Here is a 19,916-nt window from a genome sequence, read left to right as displayed (position 1 = left end):
AGCAGCTAGGGTTTAGCTGAAAACATAGCTGAACTTCAAAATAGCCTAAAAAACTGAAAAAAGCCTAAATTAGCCAAAACAGCTAGCGTGTAGCCTAAATATTACCGAGACTCCAAAATACTTAGTATGTGCCAAAATAGCCCAAAAAGCTAGCTGAATGCCAATTTTGAAACTTTAAAACCATAACTTTTTAACAAAATCATGAATAATAAAAATAGGAAGGAATATTATTCCAGAATAAATCAACTTAAACCTTAAATAACTTCCAATGTTTAACTCTCCATAAAATATGTCCAAATTATACAAGTTTAAAATAAGAGCAAGTTAACATCAGGCCATTAATAACAATAAAATAAAATGATCTGGAGGGCCGGATCCGGCCCCCGGGCCTCGACTTTGACGCATGTTCTAGACAAAAGCATTCACACAAGGTGAATCCTCTCTCAGGTGAGTCTGAAATCCTCACATCCACACTACACTTGGTTCATCTCCTCAGCCTCCTCCATACAGTTTTTCCTTCAACACAGACATGCTCCGTAGGAAAGGGCGGAGCAATCTGTTCTTCCTGAGGAAATTTAGGTATTTTGATGTCTTCAGTTGAAGGCTCCACCAGGCGGTGGTGGAGAGCGCCTTCATGTTTGCTGGGGCAGCAGCCTTAAAATTCTGGGAGAAAGTGTAGGTCATTTTGGGCTGATGAAGGTGAGGCTGGATGGTAAGTTCATCACTATCACGAAAAGTATTGACTACCCTCTGTGCAATGCTGAGTGGACAAAGAAGCTTCAGATTTCTCTTACTGAGGGGATAGCTGAGATGTTAGGACCTCTTTCGTTACTACAGAACATCAGACTGTATGACAACTCTGTCACTCCACACTAACAAAAACCAGGAAATATGACCACATTAGTTCAGTTCTGAGGTCTTTGGAGTAGCTGTTGTCAGAGAATCAAGTTTAAAGCAGCTCTACTTGTTTTTTTAAGTCTCACCCAAGTACATCACTGATATGCTAATTCCCATAACCCATCTCAAAGTCTGCGAACTCCAGGCAGAGGTCTTCTTCAGGTTCCAAGAATCAAAACTAAACATTTTGAGTATTTTTTTTTTTTTTTTAGCTTTTGAGTATTTTTTGTGAAAGGTTTGGAACAACCGACCTGAAAGAGTGAGACAGGCCACAAGTCTGACAATGTTTAAATCTGGGCTGATACTTAGCAATGCGTTTTAAAATGGGAAGTATTGCATATGTATGATTTTAATGATTTTTACATTTCTGAATTTTAATCTTATTGATTTTTATGATTGTACTTATGTTTTAGCAATTTATTGTTATTTCCTTGTGTATTTTTTTATATATTTTTGTTCAGCACTTTGAATTGCCTTGTGTATGAATTGTGTTTCATAAATAAATTTGCTTGCTTAACACATGGGCGGGGCAAGAACCAAATCTGTGACATGTCACACATTTATGTCTAAAGGAGAACAGTTGTGTCACATTTCCCTATAAATATGTTCTCTTATCAAAAAGATAAAAAAAAAAACATGACATTAGTTGTCTGCATGTGTGGAAGCCAGCTGGTGGCATTCCCAGAACACACCTGAGGCCACTCCCACTTCTGCTTGGTGATAAGGTATGATTTAATTCCTATTTTCAGACATGTGCCTTAAAGTTTAGAAATTATGACTACCTTTTAAAACTCTGACATCATACACATTTAAACTATGTACAGATCCCTTTATATATCTTGATTCTACATGATACAACAGGTACTCCTCCGTAGGACTCATAACTGTTTCTCCTTGGTGTCTTATCACAAACTTCTAATCAGATTGTTTGGTCCATAAAACATAAGCTTGTGGGGACTTTGGTCAGCCACATGAAAGCGATCATTTGCCAATAAAATTACTTGTTCATTTTTGAAAAAAACAGATATTTTTTGCCAAATAGAACAAAGAAATATCTTGGAAAACAGTTGAAGCTCTGCAATGAGGAGTTTCTTCTTCGTGAGAACAGCGTTAATCCACGACAAGGTGTTGGATTGCTGCTGCAATCTCTGGTAATTAGTGCACATCACAGGTTTGTATTACAGAAATGTTTCCAACAGATACGACACATTAATCATTTTGGGGGATTGTACTGGTATTGTATTCCTCATGTAGTGGATTAAATGTACTAAATCTTCACTATGATTGAATAATAAAAAGTTCTAAATAATATTTTTTAACAGCACAAGTGTATAATGAGCAGGTTTTCTTATGTAGTTTCTTTAATCACAAGCATCTCTTAGGAAGACTGAGTTCAGAGTTGCACAAATTTAAGTTATTTTATATATAAAACATCTTCCTGCTCGCTGTCTGTAATCAAAATAAATAATCTCACACATCTAACCTGTCTGCTGCCACCTGGCTTTACATAATCTTTGCATTTTTTCCACATCAATGGATCAGGTCTTTAGAAAGTCATAATCCATTAAGATTTTTGAGTTTCTACAAAGAGATAAAGTGCACCAGTTTGACATTTAACCATGCCTTGTTTTTATTTTTATTAAATTAGTTGAGGGCTGCGAGGTGGAACAGGGGAAGCCTCACAGTGAGAGGGCCTTTCAATTTTGGCAGGGACCTTTCTTTGTGGAGTTTGCATGTTCTCCCTGTCCATGTGTGAGTTTTCTTTGGATTTCTGGCTTAATCCCACAGTCTAAAATGATGCCTCATATATACAGTAGGTTAATGGTGCAACAGTTTGGCAACCCGTTCGGGTGTATCCTGCCTTCGCCCAGCAGTAGCAGCCCTGTGACTCTGAATATTCCTTGAGCAGATGGATTAAAAATAAATAAATAAATCTTTACGCAGAACCTTTTCTTAACCACATTTAAATATAATTTCCAGTTTGTGAAGAGAAAAGCCCCACTTTCAAAGTAAGATATCTTATTCACAATAGAATCATAATATTCATCAGTTTTATGAGATTCAAGTGTGATTGAATCTACCTGTCTGGCTGCTCCGGTCACCATTAAGCGTGGAGCTCCTCCCAGTTGTCTCGGCGGCTGGAGGTTTTGAAGCTCCTGCGCAGAAGAATTAAGAAGCGGTTCAATATGACAAAAGTCCAGCGACTGATGACATGAACGAACTCTTTCTGCCTCTCACTCCAGACTGTTCAGATTGCTGTAAGTCCTTCCAGTTTGTCATGTATTTAATTAAAATTATTACCAGTGATGCTTTTCATTTTGATATATATATTCAACCTTTGCTAGTTACACTGTCTTCTGTTATACAACGAGAAGTTTTTTTTTTTTTTGTAATTGAGAACTTTTAATGTGAAACAGGAGACTGGGGGACATTTGTAACACTTTTCTAGGAGAGAGTCTGTAGCAGGGGTCTGCAGCCAGTGGCTCCAGAGCCTCGTGTGGCTCTATAGCTCTAATGACAAATCCTAAGGATTAGGGTACATAATAGATTAGTTATTTAAGTTTTTTAATTTTGCTCAGATTTTTAATATGTCAAATAACTAAGCAAAAAAGTTAAATTTACTGTCAGAGATTCTGTAGAAATGTTCTTTAAATTTGTGTTTTTAATTTATAGTTAATCAAATAGAAGTCTCCAAATATTATTTTATTTTGGAAAATTAAACTAAAGTGATTAAAGTTTTCAACAAATACAGTTTAAAATGATTTATAGTTACGTGTTTTGTGCCTCAAATCTTAGAAAATCACAATAAAAACCTCAGTTTATTCTAAATGTTATACTTCTTTTTTAATGAAAAGATCCTAGCAAAATGTTTATATCAGAGAATAAAGAGGTAAACATGATGGTGGCACACCAAAATTCTAAAGATAAAAAACATCATATTTGACCTTTTTTGACACAGAGTGGCTTTTATTTTGAAAGCAATACAGTCATGGCCAGAAGTTTTGAGAATGGCACAACTACAATTTTTCCAAACTCTGCAGTTTCATGGAAATGTATATATACTCCAGAATGTTATAAGAAGTGATCCACTCAACTGCAATTATTTGCATAGTCTTTATTTGCCTTGAAAATGAACTTTATGACTGAAACCACATTTCCACAGTATTTCAGCCCTGCCACAAAAGGACCAGCTAATGTAATTCTCAATAAAAGCTTTTGATACTTGTGAAATGCTTCTAAATGTATGTTATTATACAATAGAAACATCTGGCAAACACCTAAAAACCCTGAAGAAACAGACCTTGTGGAAATGTAATATTTGTGTCATTCGCAAAACTTTTGGCCATGACTGTAATATGTGCTGCTCCCAAAATTAAAATAAGTTATAGCTGGTATATATATATATATATATATGTATATATATATATATATATATATATATATACCCTGTTGTAATTTTATTATTGTAATGTTTGTGACATTTGTAAGTCAATGTTTACTTGACAAAAAAGCATAAATATAGTGCATTTTTTTAACGATAAAGTGAGACTTTGTTGCTCTTGTTGGGTTCTGGTCTGTATTAAACTAGACCAAATGGCTCTTTTAATGTTAAAGGTTGCAGATCCCTGGTCTACAGTAAATTAAAATGTGAAATCTTTCTAGTGTGAAGGCTCCACTCATTGTTTTGAAATATTTATATATAAACATTATTAATTATATTTATATATAAGCTTTTATTTTTTTTATTTTCTTAATTTAAATTATTATGTCTTCGTGAGAACATCGTTAATTTCATCACAGCAGGGTGTTGAATTGCTGCTGCATTTTATGCTAATTATTACCCTCTCTTGCACGCCAGGTTTACATTACGGAAATGTTTCCAGCACGCAAGACATGTCTATTATTTTAGGGAATTTTACTGGTAACACAACCTGCATGGAGTGCAGTGGAGCAAATAAGGATTTGATAACCTGTTGAAATGTTTCAGCAAGCACAGTGGTCTGATGTTTCTTGCAGTCGATGAGCAGGTTTGTGCACATATCAGGAGGAATTTTGGTTAACTCTTCTTTGCACATGGCGACTAAGTTATTCAGATTTGGTGGCTGTGGCTTGTAACTCTGGGGTTCAGGTTTTCTATATGATTTAAGTTTAGAGACTGGCTGGTCGACTCCATGACCTTGATATGCTGCTTCTTCAGCCATTTTTTGGATATGTTTTGGGTCATTATCCTGTTGGAAGATCCATCCACGACCCAGTTTGAGCCTCCTGGCAGAGAGAAGGAGGTTCTCACTCAGTACATGGCTCCATCCATCCTCCCATCAACACAATAGAACAGCCCTCTGCAGAAAAAAACACTCCCAAACCATAATTTTTCCACCTCCGTGCTCAACAGGTTTGATGCCAAAGAGTTCAGTCTTGGTCTCATGTGACCACAGCGCCTTCTCCCAATCACTCTCTAAATCTTGAAGGTGTTTATTGGTGAACTTCAAGTGGGCCTTCACACGGGCATAGAGTATTACCAATGGTTGTCTTGGTGACATCATCAAATAACTATTTCTCGATGTTCTCATGATCAGAGAAACCTCACCAGGTGAGATCTGCTTTGGATACTCACACTTACAAGTAGATTGATGGTCATATTATTTTCTTTTGGCACATTTGAATCAACAGTTGTGACCTTAGCCCCCTTTTTGTAGTCCACTAAGATCTTATGGAGGTCTACAATCTTCTCCCTTAAATTCATAGAAAGCTCTTTAGTCTTTGGTTGAAGAGTTTGGAGTCTGACTCATTCTGTGGACAGATGTCTTTTCAACAGGTGATCAATTCAGACAAGTGTCTTTAATTCAGATGACAGGTTGATTAGGACAGGAGAGTCTAACCCACGTGTCAAAGTCAAGGCCCGGGGGCCAGATCTGTCCCTCCAGATTATTTTAATGGTCTGATGTTATTATCTTACACTTATTTCTAACTTGTATAAGTCTGACTAAATATATTTTTAGAGTAATATATTGAAATTTATTTAAGTTGATTTATTCTGGCACAATATTCCTGCCATTTTTTTATTCGTGCTAATGTTAAAAAGTTGTTTTTAAAGTTGTGAAAGTGTAGCTTTAGTATGTTAAATAAATGTTTATCCTGTTCGGCCCGTGACCTAAGGTGTGTTTTGGTGCTTTTGTTACATTATCTTCAATCACAACTACCTCTCCTGAAAGATTTGGGTCTGTATTGAATTTATTTGAATTACCTTCTACATAAAACGTCTCCCATAAGGGCCCAAAGTAAAACAAATAGACAAAGAAAAGCCCATTGTTGAACAGAACACTTTGTGATGCCACACATCTCCAGCAGACCAGTAAAAGGATCAGCAAAAACTACAAGATCCAAACCTCCATTGTCTTGTTTTCATAAACAGCATCTGTGTTGCATTTCCGCTTCAGCTGAGCCTCAGGTCTCGGTGATAATGCGCTCAAGAGCACATCAAACAAACAAGGATGCAGATGCCTCACAGATAAAGTGCTGCTTCTTTGCTTTCTGGCAGCTGAAAAAGCAGAGGCAGAAATGATTTGGTTTACCTGATATGCTTTATTAAATACAAAGTTTCCTATTTTCTTTTCAAATTGTTAGGGTAGATGCAGGAAAGAGGGATTTGGGAATATATGCGTGAATATATTTTACTTTCATTTAGATATTTGATTAAAGCATTTGCTGGTTTCAGAGACAAAAAATAAATAAAATAAAAAAAATTGGTTGGTACTTTACCCGATAGATATCCTTTAATTGTGTTAAAGAAAATATTTTGGGTGCTTCTAATAAAGCAAAGCAGTGAAACATCTCAACACAAACTCATTTTATTTAGAGGAAACAAACATTTTAACTGCCAGAACACATCAGAAGTCTAGATGTTTTAATCTGCTCTCTAACAGATTTTTAAATCAGAAATTTGGTGATAAATTATAAAACGTTTCCTATTGCAACATGTTAAAAAGGCAAAAAAAATTAAATTGTTGATGAAAATGTATCATTTACAACTTCATACATAAACGTCAGTTCAAACCAACCTTTGTTCTTGTTTACTAAAGAGTAAAATCATCTTTTCTGGCTCTTTCTCCCAACACTCTCTAACCTTCTCATCATCCTAGCATCAATTTCTAAGCAACCTGTGGTTGGGGAGACATAAGTGAGCATGAATACCCATGGGAGGAAAAAAGGCAAACAAACAGGCTCATCCTCTTAGGTAGCTGTTTAAAAACGGTCTGCAACACAAAACACTGGGGACAGAAGAGGAAATCTGGAAACCAGCCAACGGGGATAATATTAAAGGTCAGCTGAGTTAAAGCATGAAAAACAAGTTAAAGACCCTTTAATTAACTAAGAGTTTCTGTAACAACTCAAACAGGTGGATTTCTGCTGTTAGAAGTGATACGGAGTGTGGGTGACCCAGTTGGAAATTTGGTCTTTGGTGCGCTTGGCAGAGCTGTGGGTGGTGAACAGAGATTTAAAAGCTTCAGACTTCTCCTCCAGGTCTTGGATGGATCTTTTGGTGGCAGAAGTTGTTGAGGTTTTGGAGCTTTTAGAGGAGCTGGAGGATCCAGAAGGTCCGGCCACAACTGGGGGTTAAAAAAAAAAAAAAAAACGGTTAAAACAACTTTGAAAGAAAGGAGGACAGCAAGTACAATTTTCATAAATATTTAAATTTTATTTTTGTTTTTTTAAATAGGAGCTTTTATTTTGGCATCATAAAAAACATTATGAAGATCTCCCTAAACATGAACAAATAATCAGTAATTTCAAAAAACCTTTTATGCTGTAGGTTTGAGTCATTTCTAATCTCAGTGAGGTTTGTGAATAATCCTGACCTGCTTCCTGTCTGCAGCCTAAATGAGTCCCCTCACACAGCTAACCTGTCTGCCGCTGCAGCTGCTGCCACCTTGTTTTGCATAATCTTTGCATCTGTTAGTGTTTAAGGATCAGGTCTTTAGAACGCATAATTTATACAGATTTCAACAAAGAAATAAAGTGCATCATTTGTCCATGCACTGTGGGGTTGTTTAATTGTTTTTTTTTTTATTAAAAAAAAGCAAATGTATCTTCTGTGAGTGCAGATCAAACTCTAGTTATCACAACAATCCAATGTTAATCTTTTCTTGGTCGCATTTGAATATTATTTCCTGTTTTTGAGAAAGGAAGTCTTCATTTTCAAATTAAGATATCTTATTCACAATAGAATCATAATATTCATCAGTTTTATGAGATTCAAGTGTGATTGAATCTACCTGTCTGGCTGCTCCCGTCACCATTAAGCGTGGAGCTCCTCCCAGTTGTCTCGGCGGCTGGAGGTTTTGCAGCTCCTGCGCAGAAGAATTAAGAAGCGGTTCAATATGATAAAAGCACACCGACTGATGACATGAACGAGCTCTTTCTGCCTCTCACTCCAGACTGTTCAGAGTGCTGTAAGTCCTTCCACTTTGTCATGTATTTAGTTAAAATGATTACCAGTGATGCTTTGTATTTTGATATATATTTTCAACCTTTTGGTAGTTACAGTCTTCTATGATACAAAGGAAAGTGTGGATTTTTGTGATTTGTAACACCTTTTTTAAAAGTATAGAATAAAAACGTAAAATCTTTCAGATGTGAGGTCTCCACTCGTTCTGAAATGTTTATATATAAATATAAACCTAAAATTATTTGTATCCTTTTATACATTTATAAATTTTGCAAATCTATGAATTCACAAACTATGAAAGCTATGTATGAGAAGCATTATCGTTTGCTCTTCGTGGGAAAAACGTTAAAATTACAACAGGGGGTTGGATTGCTGCTGCAATCTCTGGTAATTATTGCCCTCTCTTGCACGTTACAGGTTTGTATTACTGAAATTTTAGAGAAAAAAAAGGGGAAATATTCCAACCAATTCTTCTCAGCAGTGAGTTCTCCACTCATTGTTTTTAAATACTTACAAAGGTGTATAAACTTAAATGCACATTTGAAAAAATAAAAGGGGTTGCAGCCCCCCTCCTCCTGACCCCTTTAAAAAACCTCAAGAGGAAACATGAGAAAAAAATAAACAACTTAACCAAAGTAACTGTCTGACTTTGCATAAGAAACCACAACAGCTGTGAGAAAAGTATTTTAAGAAGTTTAAGGTCCCACTCCAGTCATCTTTAAATCTATTGTAAAAAGTTTTCCCAGTTGTCTTTAACTTATGTTGTTTTTAGTAAAAAAAAAAATCTAGGATCATGAGAAATTTTCCTCGGAGTTGTCGGCAAGACTTATTTCCCATCATCTTTTTTTTTTACAGAGATTAAATGCCGTTTTAAGCTTAATTTTCCCTGTATACGTTCTCCACCATGAGAAAAATACCACAATCTAATCTCCAGCATTAAAATCAACACTAAGTTGTATTTATGATACTATACAACAGTATTCAGATAGCTTCACATGTTCTCGATGTGGTATTTCTTTTAAACACCAACAATGTTTTTATTTTGAATGATAAGCTTAACTACAGCACATCATATTCAAATCCGTATCCAAATGAAGAGGCACGTTTTGCAGCAGTCTGTTAGCTTAATAGTTTTGTTTATGTAAACTAAATCATAAATCGCGTCGTAAACAAACCTTTGGATTCTGCAGGTGTGGATACACTTGCCGCTTCTTTGGTCTTCTTTGATTTCTAAAAATGCAACAAAACATTAAACATCAAACATCAATTTCACAAAAAAAAAAGACTACATCTAAAGTTTTAATGTGTATTTTCCAGGTTTATAAGTTAAAAAACTTTAGCAATTTAGTTCCTCATTTGTTAAATGTAACCTTGGTTTTGGCTTTGGCTCTCCTCTCTTCCATCTTCTCCCTCAGCTTGTCCACCTCTTCCTTTGTCCCATTGAGCACAACGATGTTGTCGTCTTCAAAAGGATCTCCACACTGAAATACAAACAGAAAATTCTTACAAAAGACTATAAACAATAGTTGTGCCTAAGGATTATTTTAATAGTCGACTAATCACTGTTTATCGAACGTAAACTAGACTTTAAGTACACATTCTGACCATCATTAGCTTTAAACTAACTAAAAATAAAGATAATTAAGATGATAGTTTATCAAACCTTTATTGAATCATGCAGCTTTTTTCCTTCATTTTTTCTGCATTAAAAGAAGACTAAGAACTATTCAGTTTCAGTTTATTTTGAACACTATTAAAACAATAAAACAGTCAAACAGGAAACAAAAGAGTAACCAAAAGAACAAGTACACACATGATATAGTGTGTGTTTATCTTTTTCACAAAAGAGAAAGTTTTGGTCTCACTGACTCAAATATAAAGTGCATTTTGTGATGCTGAGCGCTCACAACTGTAATTAACTTCACTACATTCTGACTGTGTGATTCCAAACTGTACGATGCTCTTGCTTGTAGCCAGGAAAGTTAGTATTTCTACATGTCTTGTAGAAAGATTGAATCTTTTTTGAGAACAGATGTTTACTTTAGAAGAAAACCTTTCCTAGTCTTGACAATGTGGGGAGACGCCCCTCCACCATTATAGAGGATCATCTTTTTTTTTAGCTTTTTTTCCCCTTGTTTGCGGTAATGTTAGCTTAGCTTGCCTAGATGACGATCCCTCTTCATTGTTATACTCAGTCAAAATATGCCTCCTCTTCCTAATATTAACAAATAAAGAAACGACTTATCGAGTATTAAATTAGTCGTCAACTATTATATAATTGTGGCAGCTCTAGATGTGTCAATTATCATCTAGTGTAACTGTATTTCCCATTCAAAGCATATTCTAAAAATAAAATAACAGCTTGAAGTTCAGTTTATTGACTTAGAGATATATGTAGAATAATCAAGTATAAATAAAAAAAATGAACTAACTCCACTGTCATATTTCAGATTTTTCATAATTTGAAAGACTTTGTCAGTAATCGAAAGAAGTGCTTTCTACCAGCAGGAAGAACATTTTTATCGTCGTTGTGGCACTGGCAAGGTTCCACTAACACATCTTAAACAAACAGTACATGTGAGCTTCCCTTTGTTAACCAGAGGGACCTTTTTGTTTAAAAAAAATTGTTTGCATTGTTTTTAATGACAGTAATTCTGGAATTTAACGAGTTTCTTTTTAACCCGACATAAAGTTTCCAGGATAACACTGTCTGGCATGCACTGTCTCTAAGCATCTGCATCGAATTTAAATCCAAACCTGACATATTAACTTTACTATTCTAAATTATATCTGCCCATATTTTTAGGCAAAAGTGAAAAACAATATCACCGCATTGGCAGATTTTCTTTCATTTTTATTTTTTTTAAATCAGCCAATGAGGTGAAAAAACTGATAATTCTTAATCATTCTCGTCACATATTTACACAAACTAAGAATATTTTCCGATTAAAAACTTTCTTTACAAGATAACTTTTCTGGTAAGACAAAAAATAAGAGACTTTTTCTTGAAACAAGGGTCTATTTACCTTTTTAAGATGTTGTATCGTTATTTTATTAAAGTGCTTTTGTCAGACTTATTTCAGTCTTTTTTATAGGGGTCCTTTCATTTGTGGTGGCAACATCTCAATCTTGCACTTCAGATGTGAACTTTCAGTTGGACAAACTATGTTGTCTTTCACGTTAGTTACTATACTTCCTCGAAGTATGAAATGCCTTCACCAGAATCAATGTTCCTGTTCTTGAGAAGTTGTTAAAAACCTGTCAGCAGTAATGGATTTCATGCAACTTAATCTCAGGCTTTGTTTACCTAAAGGCTGATTTTAAGTACTTGAGACTGAAAAGAAGAATCTTGCTTATTGTAGTCAATTTTCTGAAGGTGTTCTTTAACCGGCATGTAAACCAAAACCCAACCAAAGTTTCAACTTTGGATCAAAAGGGCTGCTAATACTTTGCTGAAAATAAATGGTTGTACTATGTCAGACATAAAAGTGACTATAAATAAAGGAAATAAAACTTTTCAAGTGTGTAACAGGACAAAAAAACAAAATGTAACAACAAAAATATGTGAATATCTGTTTTTGACATTTAGTAGACTTAAAGGTAGGGGTTTAACAATTAATTTTAACTACGATTCGATTCATATCATAATTTGGGATTGGCGATACGATTCATAGTTGATATTGAATCATTTTAAATGATTCTAGCAGATTCACTGACCTAAAAATCGATGCAGGACATCTTTAGCCAAAAGTGTAGCCAGTGGAACTCAAAGATCAGTATCTGGGTATTTGTATTGTATTTCTTTCAAGATAATTAAGTGTAAATTAAATATCTGTACAAGTAAATAAGAATTAATGGCAAATCAATTGTTGTTTCATAAAGTTCAGTCCGTTCTTGATTTTCCCACATCAAAATAATTCAAACAGAACAACATTAGAACATTCTACCACACTGTATGGTCACATGTCTTTGCAACATTTCACAGAGTTTCCACACATAGGACTAAAGCTTGTGCGGTATTAAGGTAATTACCGTACACCGTCGTGTCTTTTAACAGACATGGTATCATTTTCAATACTGTCATGTCAAAAAATTACTTATTAGAGATTTTTTTCTTAAGTAAAATAAAATGAATTTAATATAGTGTTCTCCCTTAGTCACGGGAGTTAGAGACCGAGACCACTGCAAATCCACTGAATACGAAGACCCCCAGTCTCTATCTCACGCCCTGCAGGCGAATAATTACCAGTCCATACTCATCAAAAACACTTCTAATCATGCTGTGTAAAACATTTCTTAAAGAACATTGGAGTATTGCTCTACATACTTTTTTTTTTAAACTAGAACAATAGACAGCGTACTTTACATGAAGACTGTCACTTTCTCTCTCTGTGGCTTAAAAAAGCATGTCCTTCACCAAATAAGTGCGAGAGGGTCTCTAAATACATCTGCTTTGTATGAGAATTATCCTCCACAATTATCAGGAAATTTTTGAGCCGCTTCAGAGTCAGCTATGTCAATTCAATAAACAACTTTTCCCTCAGACGGATCAATGGGATTGGATTGTAGGAGTATAAATTGATTCATTGATTATGTCGATTGAACGTTACACCCCTACAAAAAGACTATCATGAACTATTTCAAGCTATTCCTGGCATGAAATGATTTGGGCCAATGGATTTTTTGGTTAAACTCTTAAATTAAAATGAATTTTTGTGTAACAGAATTTGTCAAAAACTGAGGGCTAACAATTTCTTTCCTATTCATTTTACAGAGATTGTGATCTAAGTTTTGGTAAAACCAGAGAAGCACCAGAGGGTGAAAGTAAGTATTCACAAACGTACAATTTTCATCTAAACCCTGAAAACTGCAAGTGCAATGACGGCCTCCTAAGAGGAAAACACACCCATAACAGAAATATTAAACACAAGCAACAGGCAGGGGATCCATTGTTTGATTATAATGCAGGCTCAGTGGGTTTGAACTCCGGCCATGTGCTGTGTTCAACAGAAGGGGGATAATCTCAGAAGCTGACCAGGCAGCAAACAAACGGTGCGTGCAGCTCTAAAGTCAGTAACTGCTGTTACCAAATGACACACGGACTTCTACTGAGCCAAACACCTAATCATCAAATTAGTGAATAAGTCAACCAGAATCCTGCAGCAGCTGGTGGGGGACAGAGATGGAGGGTGTTCAGTGGAGCGACATTACAGACGCTTGATGAGCTGCTGTTCAGCAAAGTTCAGAGAACAAGAGTCAGTTCTGGTAAAAATGTCTAGGGCAAATCAATGGAAATCAAGATGATGAAAAAAGGATGTAACAGTAGGAAACTGTATGTGGGAGGAGAGTGGAAAAAAACGATAGGAAGTGTGTGCACGATGTGCGAGTACGTTCTTGCATCAGGTGTGGTGCGTGTGATTGGGTGTTACTGTTGGTAACCAGGCAGGGATGGACCTTGTCTCGTGGGGATGTGGGGGGAGCGGCTTAATCAGCTATGAGTACAACCAGAGAATAACACAGACACTGACAGAATCTTGAGCTGAGGGAACTCAGCCTCGCTGCCCGGATGAAACAAAACAAGCCAGGCAAACAAATTTAGCTCCAATACAGTCAACACTGCTGCTCCATTTGCTCAGGCTGCCAGTGGGGATCCTTTTTGTTCCTCCCAGGATTTCACATGGATTGTAAGAACTTAAAGAGGACTTCAAGAAATGAATCAAAGAAATGCTTAAATGAGCGGTTTCACTTCTTTTACAAAAAGAACTACAGGCTGACCTGCCTCGAAGGTAAATAGCTCACCTTGATATGTGATTTGCCATTTTAATTTTGCATATTATATTTACATACGTAGATGTTTAACATGGCTAGACGCCTTTGCTTTTCACCTCTTTGTTTAATGAGTCATAAATCCGCTTTTAGAGGATGTACTTTGGTTGTAAACTCAGACTCTACAGAGGAGATAAAATTTCTTGAAATAAATATATAGGTGGAGACATTTTTGAAGCAACTCACCAGTGAAATCAATATCTTAAGTACTAGTCTCAGCAGACAGAGTTTAATGAAGTTATAAAATGTATATGGGATGAGGAAAAAAATACTTATATTTGGTCTAAAAAATAATAATAGATTATGTGTAAAAAATAAAACAGTAACATGAAACGTCAAAAAAGACAATACTAATCAGTTGTGATAGACAAAAAGAGGATCTTTGTATGGATGTTACACAGCGGTTTAATGACATAACAAAGTGAAAGTCAAACTAATTATAGAACACAAGCGTAGCACATGCTTACATAGTTTAAAAAGGGGAATTTAGTGTATAAAAATAGGGCAGAAGGTAAAAAGATAAACCAAGATCCACAAAAAAGAAATGATAATCTTAACAAAACAGCATCAAAGTCCATATATGCCATGCAATGTCAATGATTAACAAAAAAGCTGAAATAATATCTGTTCCCTAAAGACAATAAAATTACAGTAGAAAGCAAAAACATAAAAAATGAAAAAGTAAAGCCCAGTAAAGACAAAAAAAAAATCATCAAAATAATTAAATGGAATTCCCAGAATAATTAGGACACAATTTAGCAAGAAAACATAAAAGAACACAAAATTGGACCATGACAAGTGAACAAGCAATATCTGTCTGTGATGTAATACTTCAATACCAGTACAAGTAAAGTCAATGGTTGCATGTCAACACTTTGAATAAACCTTTCTTGAGTCGAAGGACAGTTTGCTGTCAGTGAAGCTTTATCTAACAGCATATGTAAAATATATTGTTCAATTTATTACAATTTAATTATCTAACCAACATTTAACCATTGAGAGAATAAAGCCTCTTATTTTAAGGTAGTCCTGACCGAGAAGCAGCAGATACAAATCACTTATTGCTGATAAAAATGTGGCTGATGCATGTTTACTGAGATGTAATACAATAAATTGATTTTTCAAAAATTCTAATACATTTTGTGAAATACAAATTCCAAGAAATTTGTAAATGTATTTTAAAATGGACAAAATGATAAAATTTAGTAATTTAAACTCCAGGCTGATAAGAGATTTTCATAAAGTAGAATCCGCCAATATATATATATATATATATATATGTGCAGATATAAATGTCTTTCTAAAAGCTAAAAATTAAAACATTAGTTAAAAATGTTTCAAAATTAGTATTATATTGACATTTGCAAATGGGACTAAAGTCTCAAAGTCTATTGCTTCATTTTATCCCTTAACCAAACTAATAAAGGAGTTAAACACTATAGAGATGAAAGAACTGCAGGCTGGGGATATGAGTAATAACCTTACAAGCAACAGGTGCAACCTGGGAAAAAATTAAATGTTTCTAAATACACTTTATCAATGGGTCATCACATACCTACTCAATTACAGCATTAATCTTTAGTATATTTATATGTATTTCTGTTGGGTAGTGGCTGAACATCATCAACAAGAAAACATCTGGTGGATTTATGAGTCACAAAAATGCTATTTATTTATTTTTTTTGCCTGAAAAGATCTAATTGAACAAACAACCAATAAACCCGTAGTTGATTTGCAATACTGTTATTCAAATGTTAAAATTAAGACTGACGTTAACATTTTTAACTTGCTATTTTTATAACCTTGGCTATTAGAAAGATACATTAACCTATTTATAAATGAAGTGTTGCTCCTTTTGTACAAGGTCAGTTCAAGAAGGAGACAGACAAATAATAGCAAATATTTCTATAGAAAACATGAAGAAAAATGTTTTCATCTCTAAAGAAATGGTTCAGTTATTAAAGATATACGCTGGAATTTTAGAAGCTATATAGAGACAAAAATGTTGGCTGAAATGTTAAAGCATTCGCTTCTGCATTTTCAGTTCAAGTACCTTCTTTCCTAACTGACAACAGCTTTGTTCCACTTCTCTATGATGTTTGAGCTTTGTGTAAAAACCAAAGATAAGATCATCTTCCTTTACAAGAAATCCATGTATATATTTGCATATTGATTTACCATGAGAGATGGAGAAATATCCATGTAGGTGAGAAAACTACAGTATTATACATCAGCAATAAACTTAACTGACAGGAACTATTCCAGAAAAGAGTTTATTTGAACTAGATTATAAGATACTATAACTGGTTTCATCAATCAGACATAACCTACATATTTAACCCCCTTTTGGTATTCCTAAAGGATCTGAAAGACCTTTGCAAATAACTGAACCCAATGTCTTTTTCACAGGAGCTTCGTCTGTGGTGGTGCTGGAGAACTACAGAGACACAGGACTATTATGTTCCAGCTTGGAGGACAAAAATGGAGCTTTTTGTTTTGTCTAGGAATAAGTATAATTGTAGTTTCATTTATCTATTTCAAAACCAGGATCCCAACCGAACCAAAGCATCTCCAGCTTTTTGGCTGCAGAAACTTTTCCAATGAATGTAAAGCCTTCCTGCCCAGCTTAGAAACTGCACAATGGTATCGGCGTGACTGCCAGGTACGTCTCCGTTTCTGCAGGTGTTTTATTTATTTCATTAAATGCAAAGAACATTTTTGATACAATCTCTGATGCAATGAACTTGTGCTTTAGCCATAAGATTTAACCCTTGTGCTATCTTATGGGGTCTATTGATGTGTGACCCCTCGCATGACAAAGGTGGACAGAAATTTATGTCTGCCACGGACACCAGTGAAAATACCACCCTCCCCCAAAAAAAGTTCAAGGCGCTGTCTTGTGGGGTCCAGATGACCCCACTTTTAATGTAAACATGCCTAGAATAGCACAAGGGTGACGAGTAGCACATGCCAGATGCATTGGAAACAACAACACCAACAATCCAACACATGTGCCAAAATGTAAATGAAAATTCTAGTTTGAATAAGTTTTTTATTAATATCTCAACTCTGGGGTCATATTACTACAGCTAGTTGTCTGCCTTAATACTGCTTTTTCTTCATCTACAAAAACGCATCTACAAATATGATGGAAGACAATTATCTTTTTTCAACCCCCTCATGAAGGGGCATATGAGTGTGAATGGGGTCTGTGACTGTGAAGCGCTTTGGGCCCTCGAAGGAGGGTAGAAAGTGCTATACAAGTATACGCCATTTACCATTTATTAGTGCTGTTCTAGAGATATGTGCACACTCCTTCCATCAGGGACAGGCAACTCCAGGCCTTGAGGGCCGCTGTGTCTGCATGATTTCCAGATTTCCAAGCCCCACTCATAACTGATAACCTGGTTCTGGTGTGTCCAGCCAATTAGAACATACCAGAGCAGAGTATGTTGAAAAACATGCAGGATTGCAGCCCTTGAGGCCTTGAGTTGCCTATCCCTGCCTTATATGGTTTTGTGTGCTTCTTGGCTGTTAGAGATTAGACAACCAGAGCGTAGTTTGTGCGAACCTTCTACAGCCACTTACGTATCTTGTTCACATCCTGTTCGTACAATTGTCACATGCAGTAAGTAAGGAGCCAGTACTTGCATCTTACCAACGACTAGGGGTGTGGTGTAAGGACTCCATATGACAGCATCACCGGTACCTCACAGATATTTCACGACACTCTTCCCACACGCACAACAATCGTTCCATCTTCATGAAGTTCTTTTAGATGGCCGCTGTACGGATCAACCCGCTCCATATAGGTACATGTGACTAAGGGCTTGGACGCTTGTACATTTATGGCCTTCCACAGGAAATATTATACTGTAAACTTTGATATGTGTCGAACACAACTTGTGTATCTTTTGGTCTTTGGAGACCAAACGATGTACTCCAGATTGATCAAGCATAGCAAGAGACAAAAGTCAAATAATATTTTAAAGACATCAAGATTCACACATTCTTTCTGCTTTTGTCAACAGGTGGAAAACCATATCCTGAAAAACAATCTGCAGTGTTCAGAATTGATCAGAGACTTGCATTTTATTACCAGGCCCCTGAGTCGAGAAGAGGAGGACTATCCCTTAGCTTTCATTGTGACTATTCACAAAGATCTAGAGATGTTTGTGCGTACACTACGAGCTATTTACATGCCCCAAAATGTGTACTGCATTCATATTGATGCTAAGGCTTCATGGGAGTACAAGGTAGCCGTGAGGATGTTAGTTAGATGCTTTGAGAATATATTCCTTTCCAGTCAAAGTGAAAAAGTGACTTATGGTGGCTTTACACGCCTACAAGCGGATGTGAACTGCATGAAAGATCTAGTTAGGTCAAAGATAGACTGGAAAAAGGTTGTGAATTTGTGCGGACAGGATTTCCCCATCAAGAGCAACCTGGAACTTGTGCAGTACATGCAGAGTAAACAGTGGAGGGACAAAAACCTAACACCTGGGGTCAAACAGCCAGCACACATCAGTTACAGAACAGAATTCCAGCACAAGGAGATTGCAGGATCCCGCATTATTCGAAAAGGAGGGAGATGGAAGAAGGATCCTCCACCTGATAATCTGCAAATTTATTTTGGAACAGCATACTATGCTCTTACAAGGGCTTTTGTAGAGTTTGTTCTGGAAAGCCCAATAGCCATTAACCTCTTGAAGTGGTCCAGAGACACCTACAGTCCAGACGAGCATTACTGGGTGACACTTAACCATCTCAAAGGTAAGATTTGGACAACATGCTACCACTGATTGCATGAAGCGTGATCTCTTTTTTGTTATCTTGAACATTTAACCCTTATTTAATGTTGTGATAAAATGATGAAAGTTAACCGAGTATTAACTTGTCAAAACTATTCAAAAATGCATAGAACATAGACTGAAGCCTTGAGGAAGATGTATAACTATGATTGCATGAATCTGTGACGCTACCTGTCTATTGACTCAGCACCGTGCTAGGGACAATTAGCACTACTACTGGTATACTTGCATTAAAAAAAGTATGATAGAAATGTCTTCATAATAGCATAGAACTTTGGGACTTCTGTAATCATAATGAACTAAAAGCTCGAAATGATTTCATGTTGTGTTAGACAAGTGACATTTTTAACCCTTGTGCTATCCTAGGCATGTTGACATTAAAAGTGGGGTCATCTGGACCCCACAACAGCGCGTTGAACTTTTTCTTTCAAGGATTTTTTTTTATCCTTACTGGTGTCTGTGACAGACATAAAATCCTGACCCCCTTTGTCATGGGCGGGATCACACATCAATATAAGAGTGGGGTCATCTAGACCCCATAAGATAGCACAAGGGTTAAATGGGTCAGTTTTGTACTATAATATTTAGTGACACAAATATTGGGTATTGGTATTTTCTGTTTACATTAAGATGCTCCAGGCAGCCGTATCGACGGTGGTTGGGAAGGAGATATCCGAGCAATAAAGTGGAGGGATCAAGAAGGAATGATTCACCAAGGCTGCAAAGGTACACCACATATGATTTCCCAACAACTAGTTAATGAATAACAATTGTATTATAAATACTTTGATTGTTTATTTAAGACAGGGACAGCATATATTAATAAAACATTTAAAAATGCAAATAAATAAGATTATAGTCTTTTAGACTAATTTCCATCTTTAGTCCCTATGGAAAAGGTTGTTCATCTCCAAGTAAAAGTACAAGTTAAAACA

The 19,916-nt window shown here is 35.8% G+C and overlaps 2 protein-coding genes across 2 annotated transcripts in view; one reads left to right on the top strand and one right to left on the bottom strand.

Annotated features, from left to right (window-relative positions):
* Positions 1 to 6,730: 6,730 nt before the first annotated feature.
* Positions 6,731 to 19,916, bottom strand: part of rtf2 (replication termination factor 2) — a 19,865-nt gene continuing 6,679 nt past the window's right edge. Inside the window, exons 6-9 of the mRNA XM_024270780.2 lie at positions 9,715 to 9,825; positions 9,520 to 9,574; positions 8,172 to 8,246; positions 6,731 to 7,505 (exon numbers count right to left, since the gene is read on the bottom strand). Coding sequence (XP_024126548.1) covers positions 7,309 to 7,505; positions 8,172 to 8,246; positions 9,520 to 9,574; positions 9,715 to 9,825 — 438 coding nt within the window. The 3' untranslated portion in view covers positions 6,731 to 7,308. The remainder of the gene's footprint in view (positions 7,506 to 8,171; positions 8,247 to 9,519; positions 9,575 to 9,714; positions 9,826 to 19,916) is intronic.
* Positions 13,339 to 19,916, top strand: part of gcnt7 (glucosaminyl (N-acetyl) transferase family member 7) — a 7,661-nt gene continuing 1,083 nt past the window's right edge. The window contains exons 1-4 of the mRNA XM_024270778.2: positions 13,339 to 14,130; positions 16,580 to 16,832; positions 18,202 to 18,943; positions 19,612 to 19,707. Of these exons, the coding sequence (XP_024126546.1) occupies positions 16,629 to 16,832; positions 18,202 to 18,943; positions 19,612 to 19,707 (1,042 nt within the window). The 5' untranslated portion in view covers positions 13,339 to 14,130; positions 16,580 to 16,628. The remainder of the gene's footprint in view (positions 14,131 to 16,579; positions 16,833 to 18,201; positions 18,944 to 19,611; positions 19,708 to 19,916) is intronic.

Source organism: Oryzias melastigma, linkage group LG5 (assembly GCF_002922805.2).
Source record: "Oryzias melastigma strain HK-1 linkage group LG5, ASM292280v2, whole genome shotgun sequence".
Classification (NCBI taxonomy): domain Eukaryota; kingdom Metazoa; phylum Chordata; class Actinopteri; order Beloniformes; family Adrianichthyidae; genus Oryzias; species Oryzias melastigma.
This window is presented reverse-complemented; position numbering and strand designations above follow the sequence as displayed.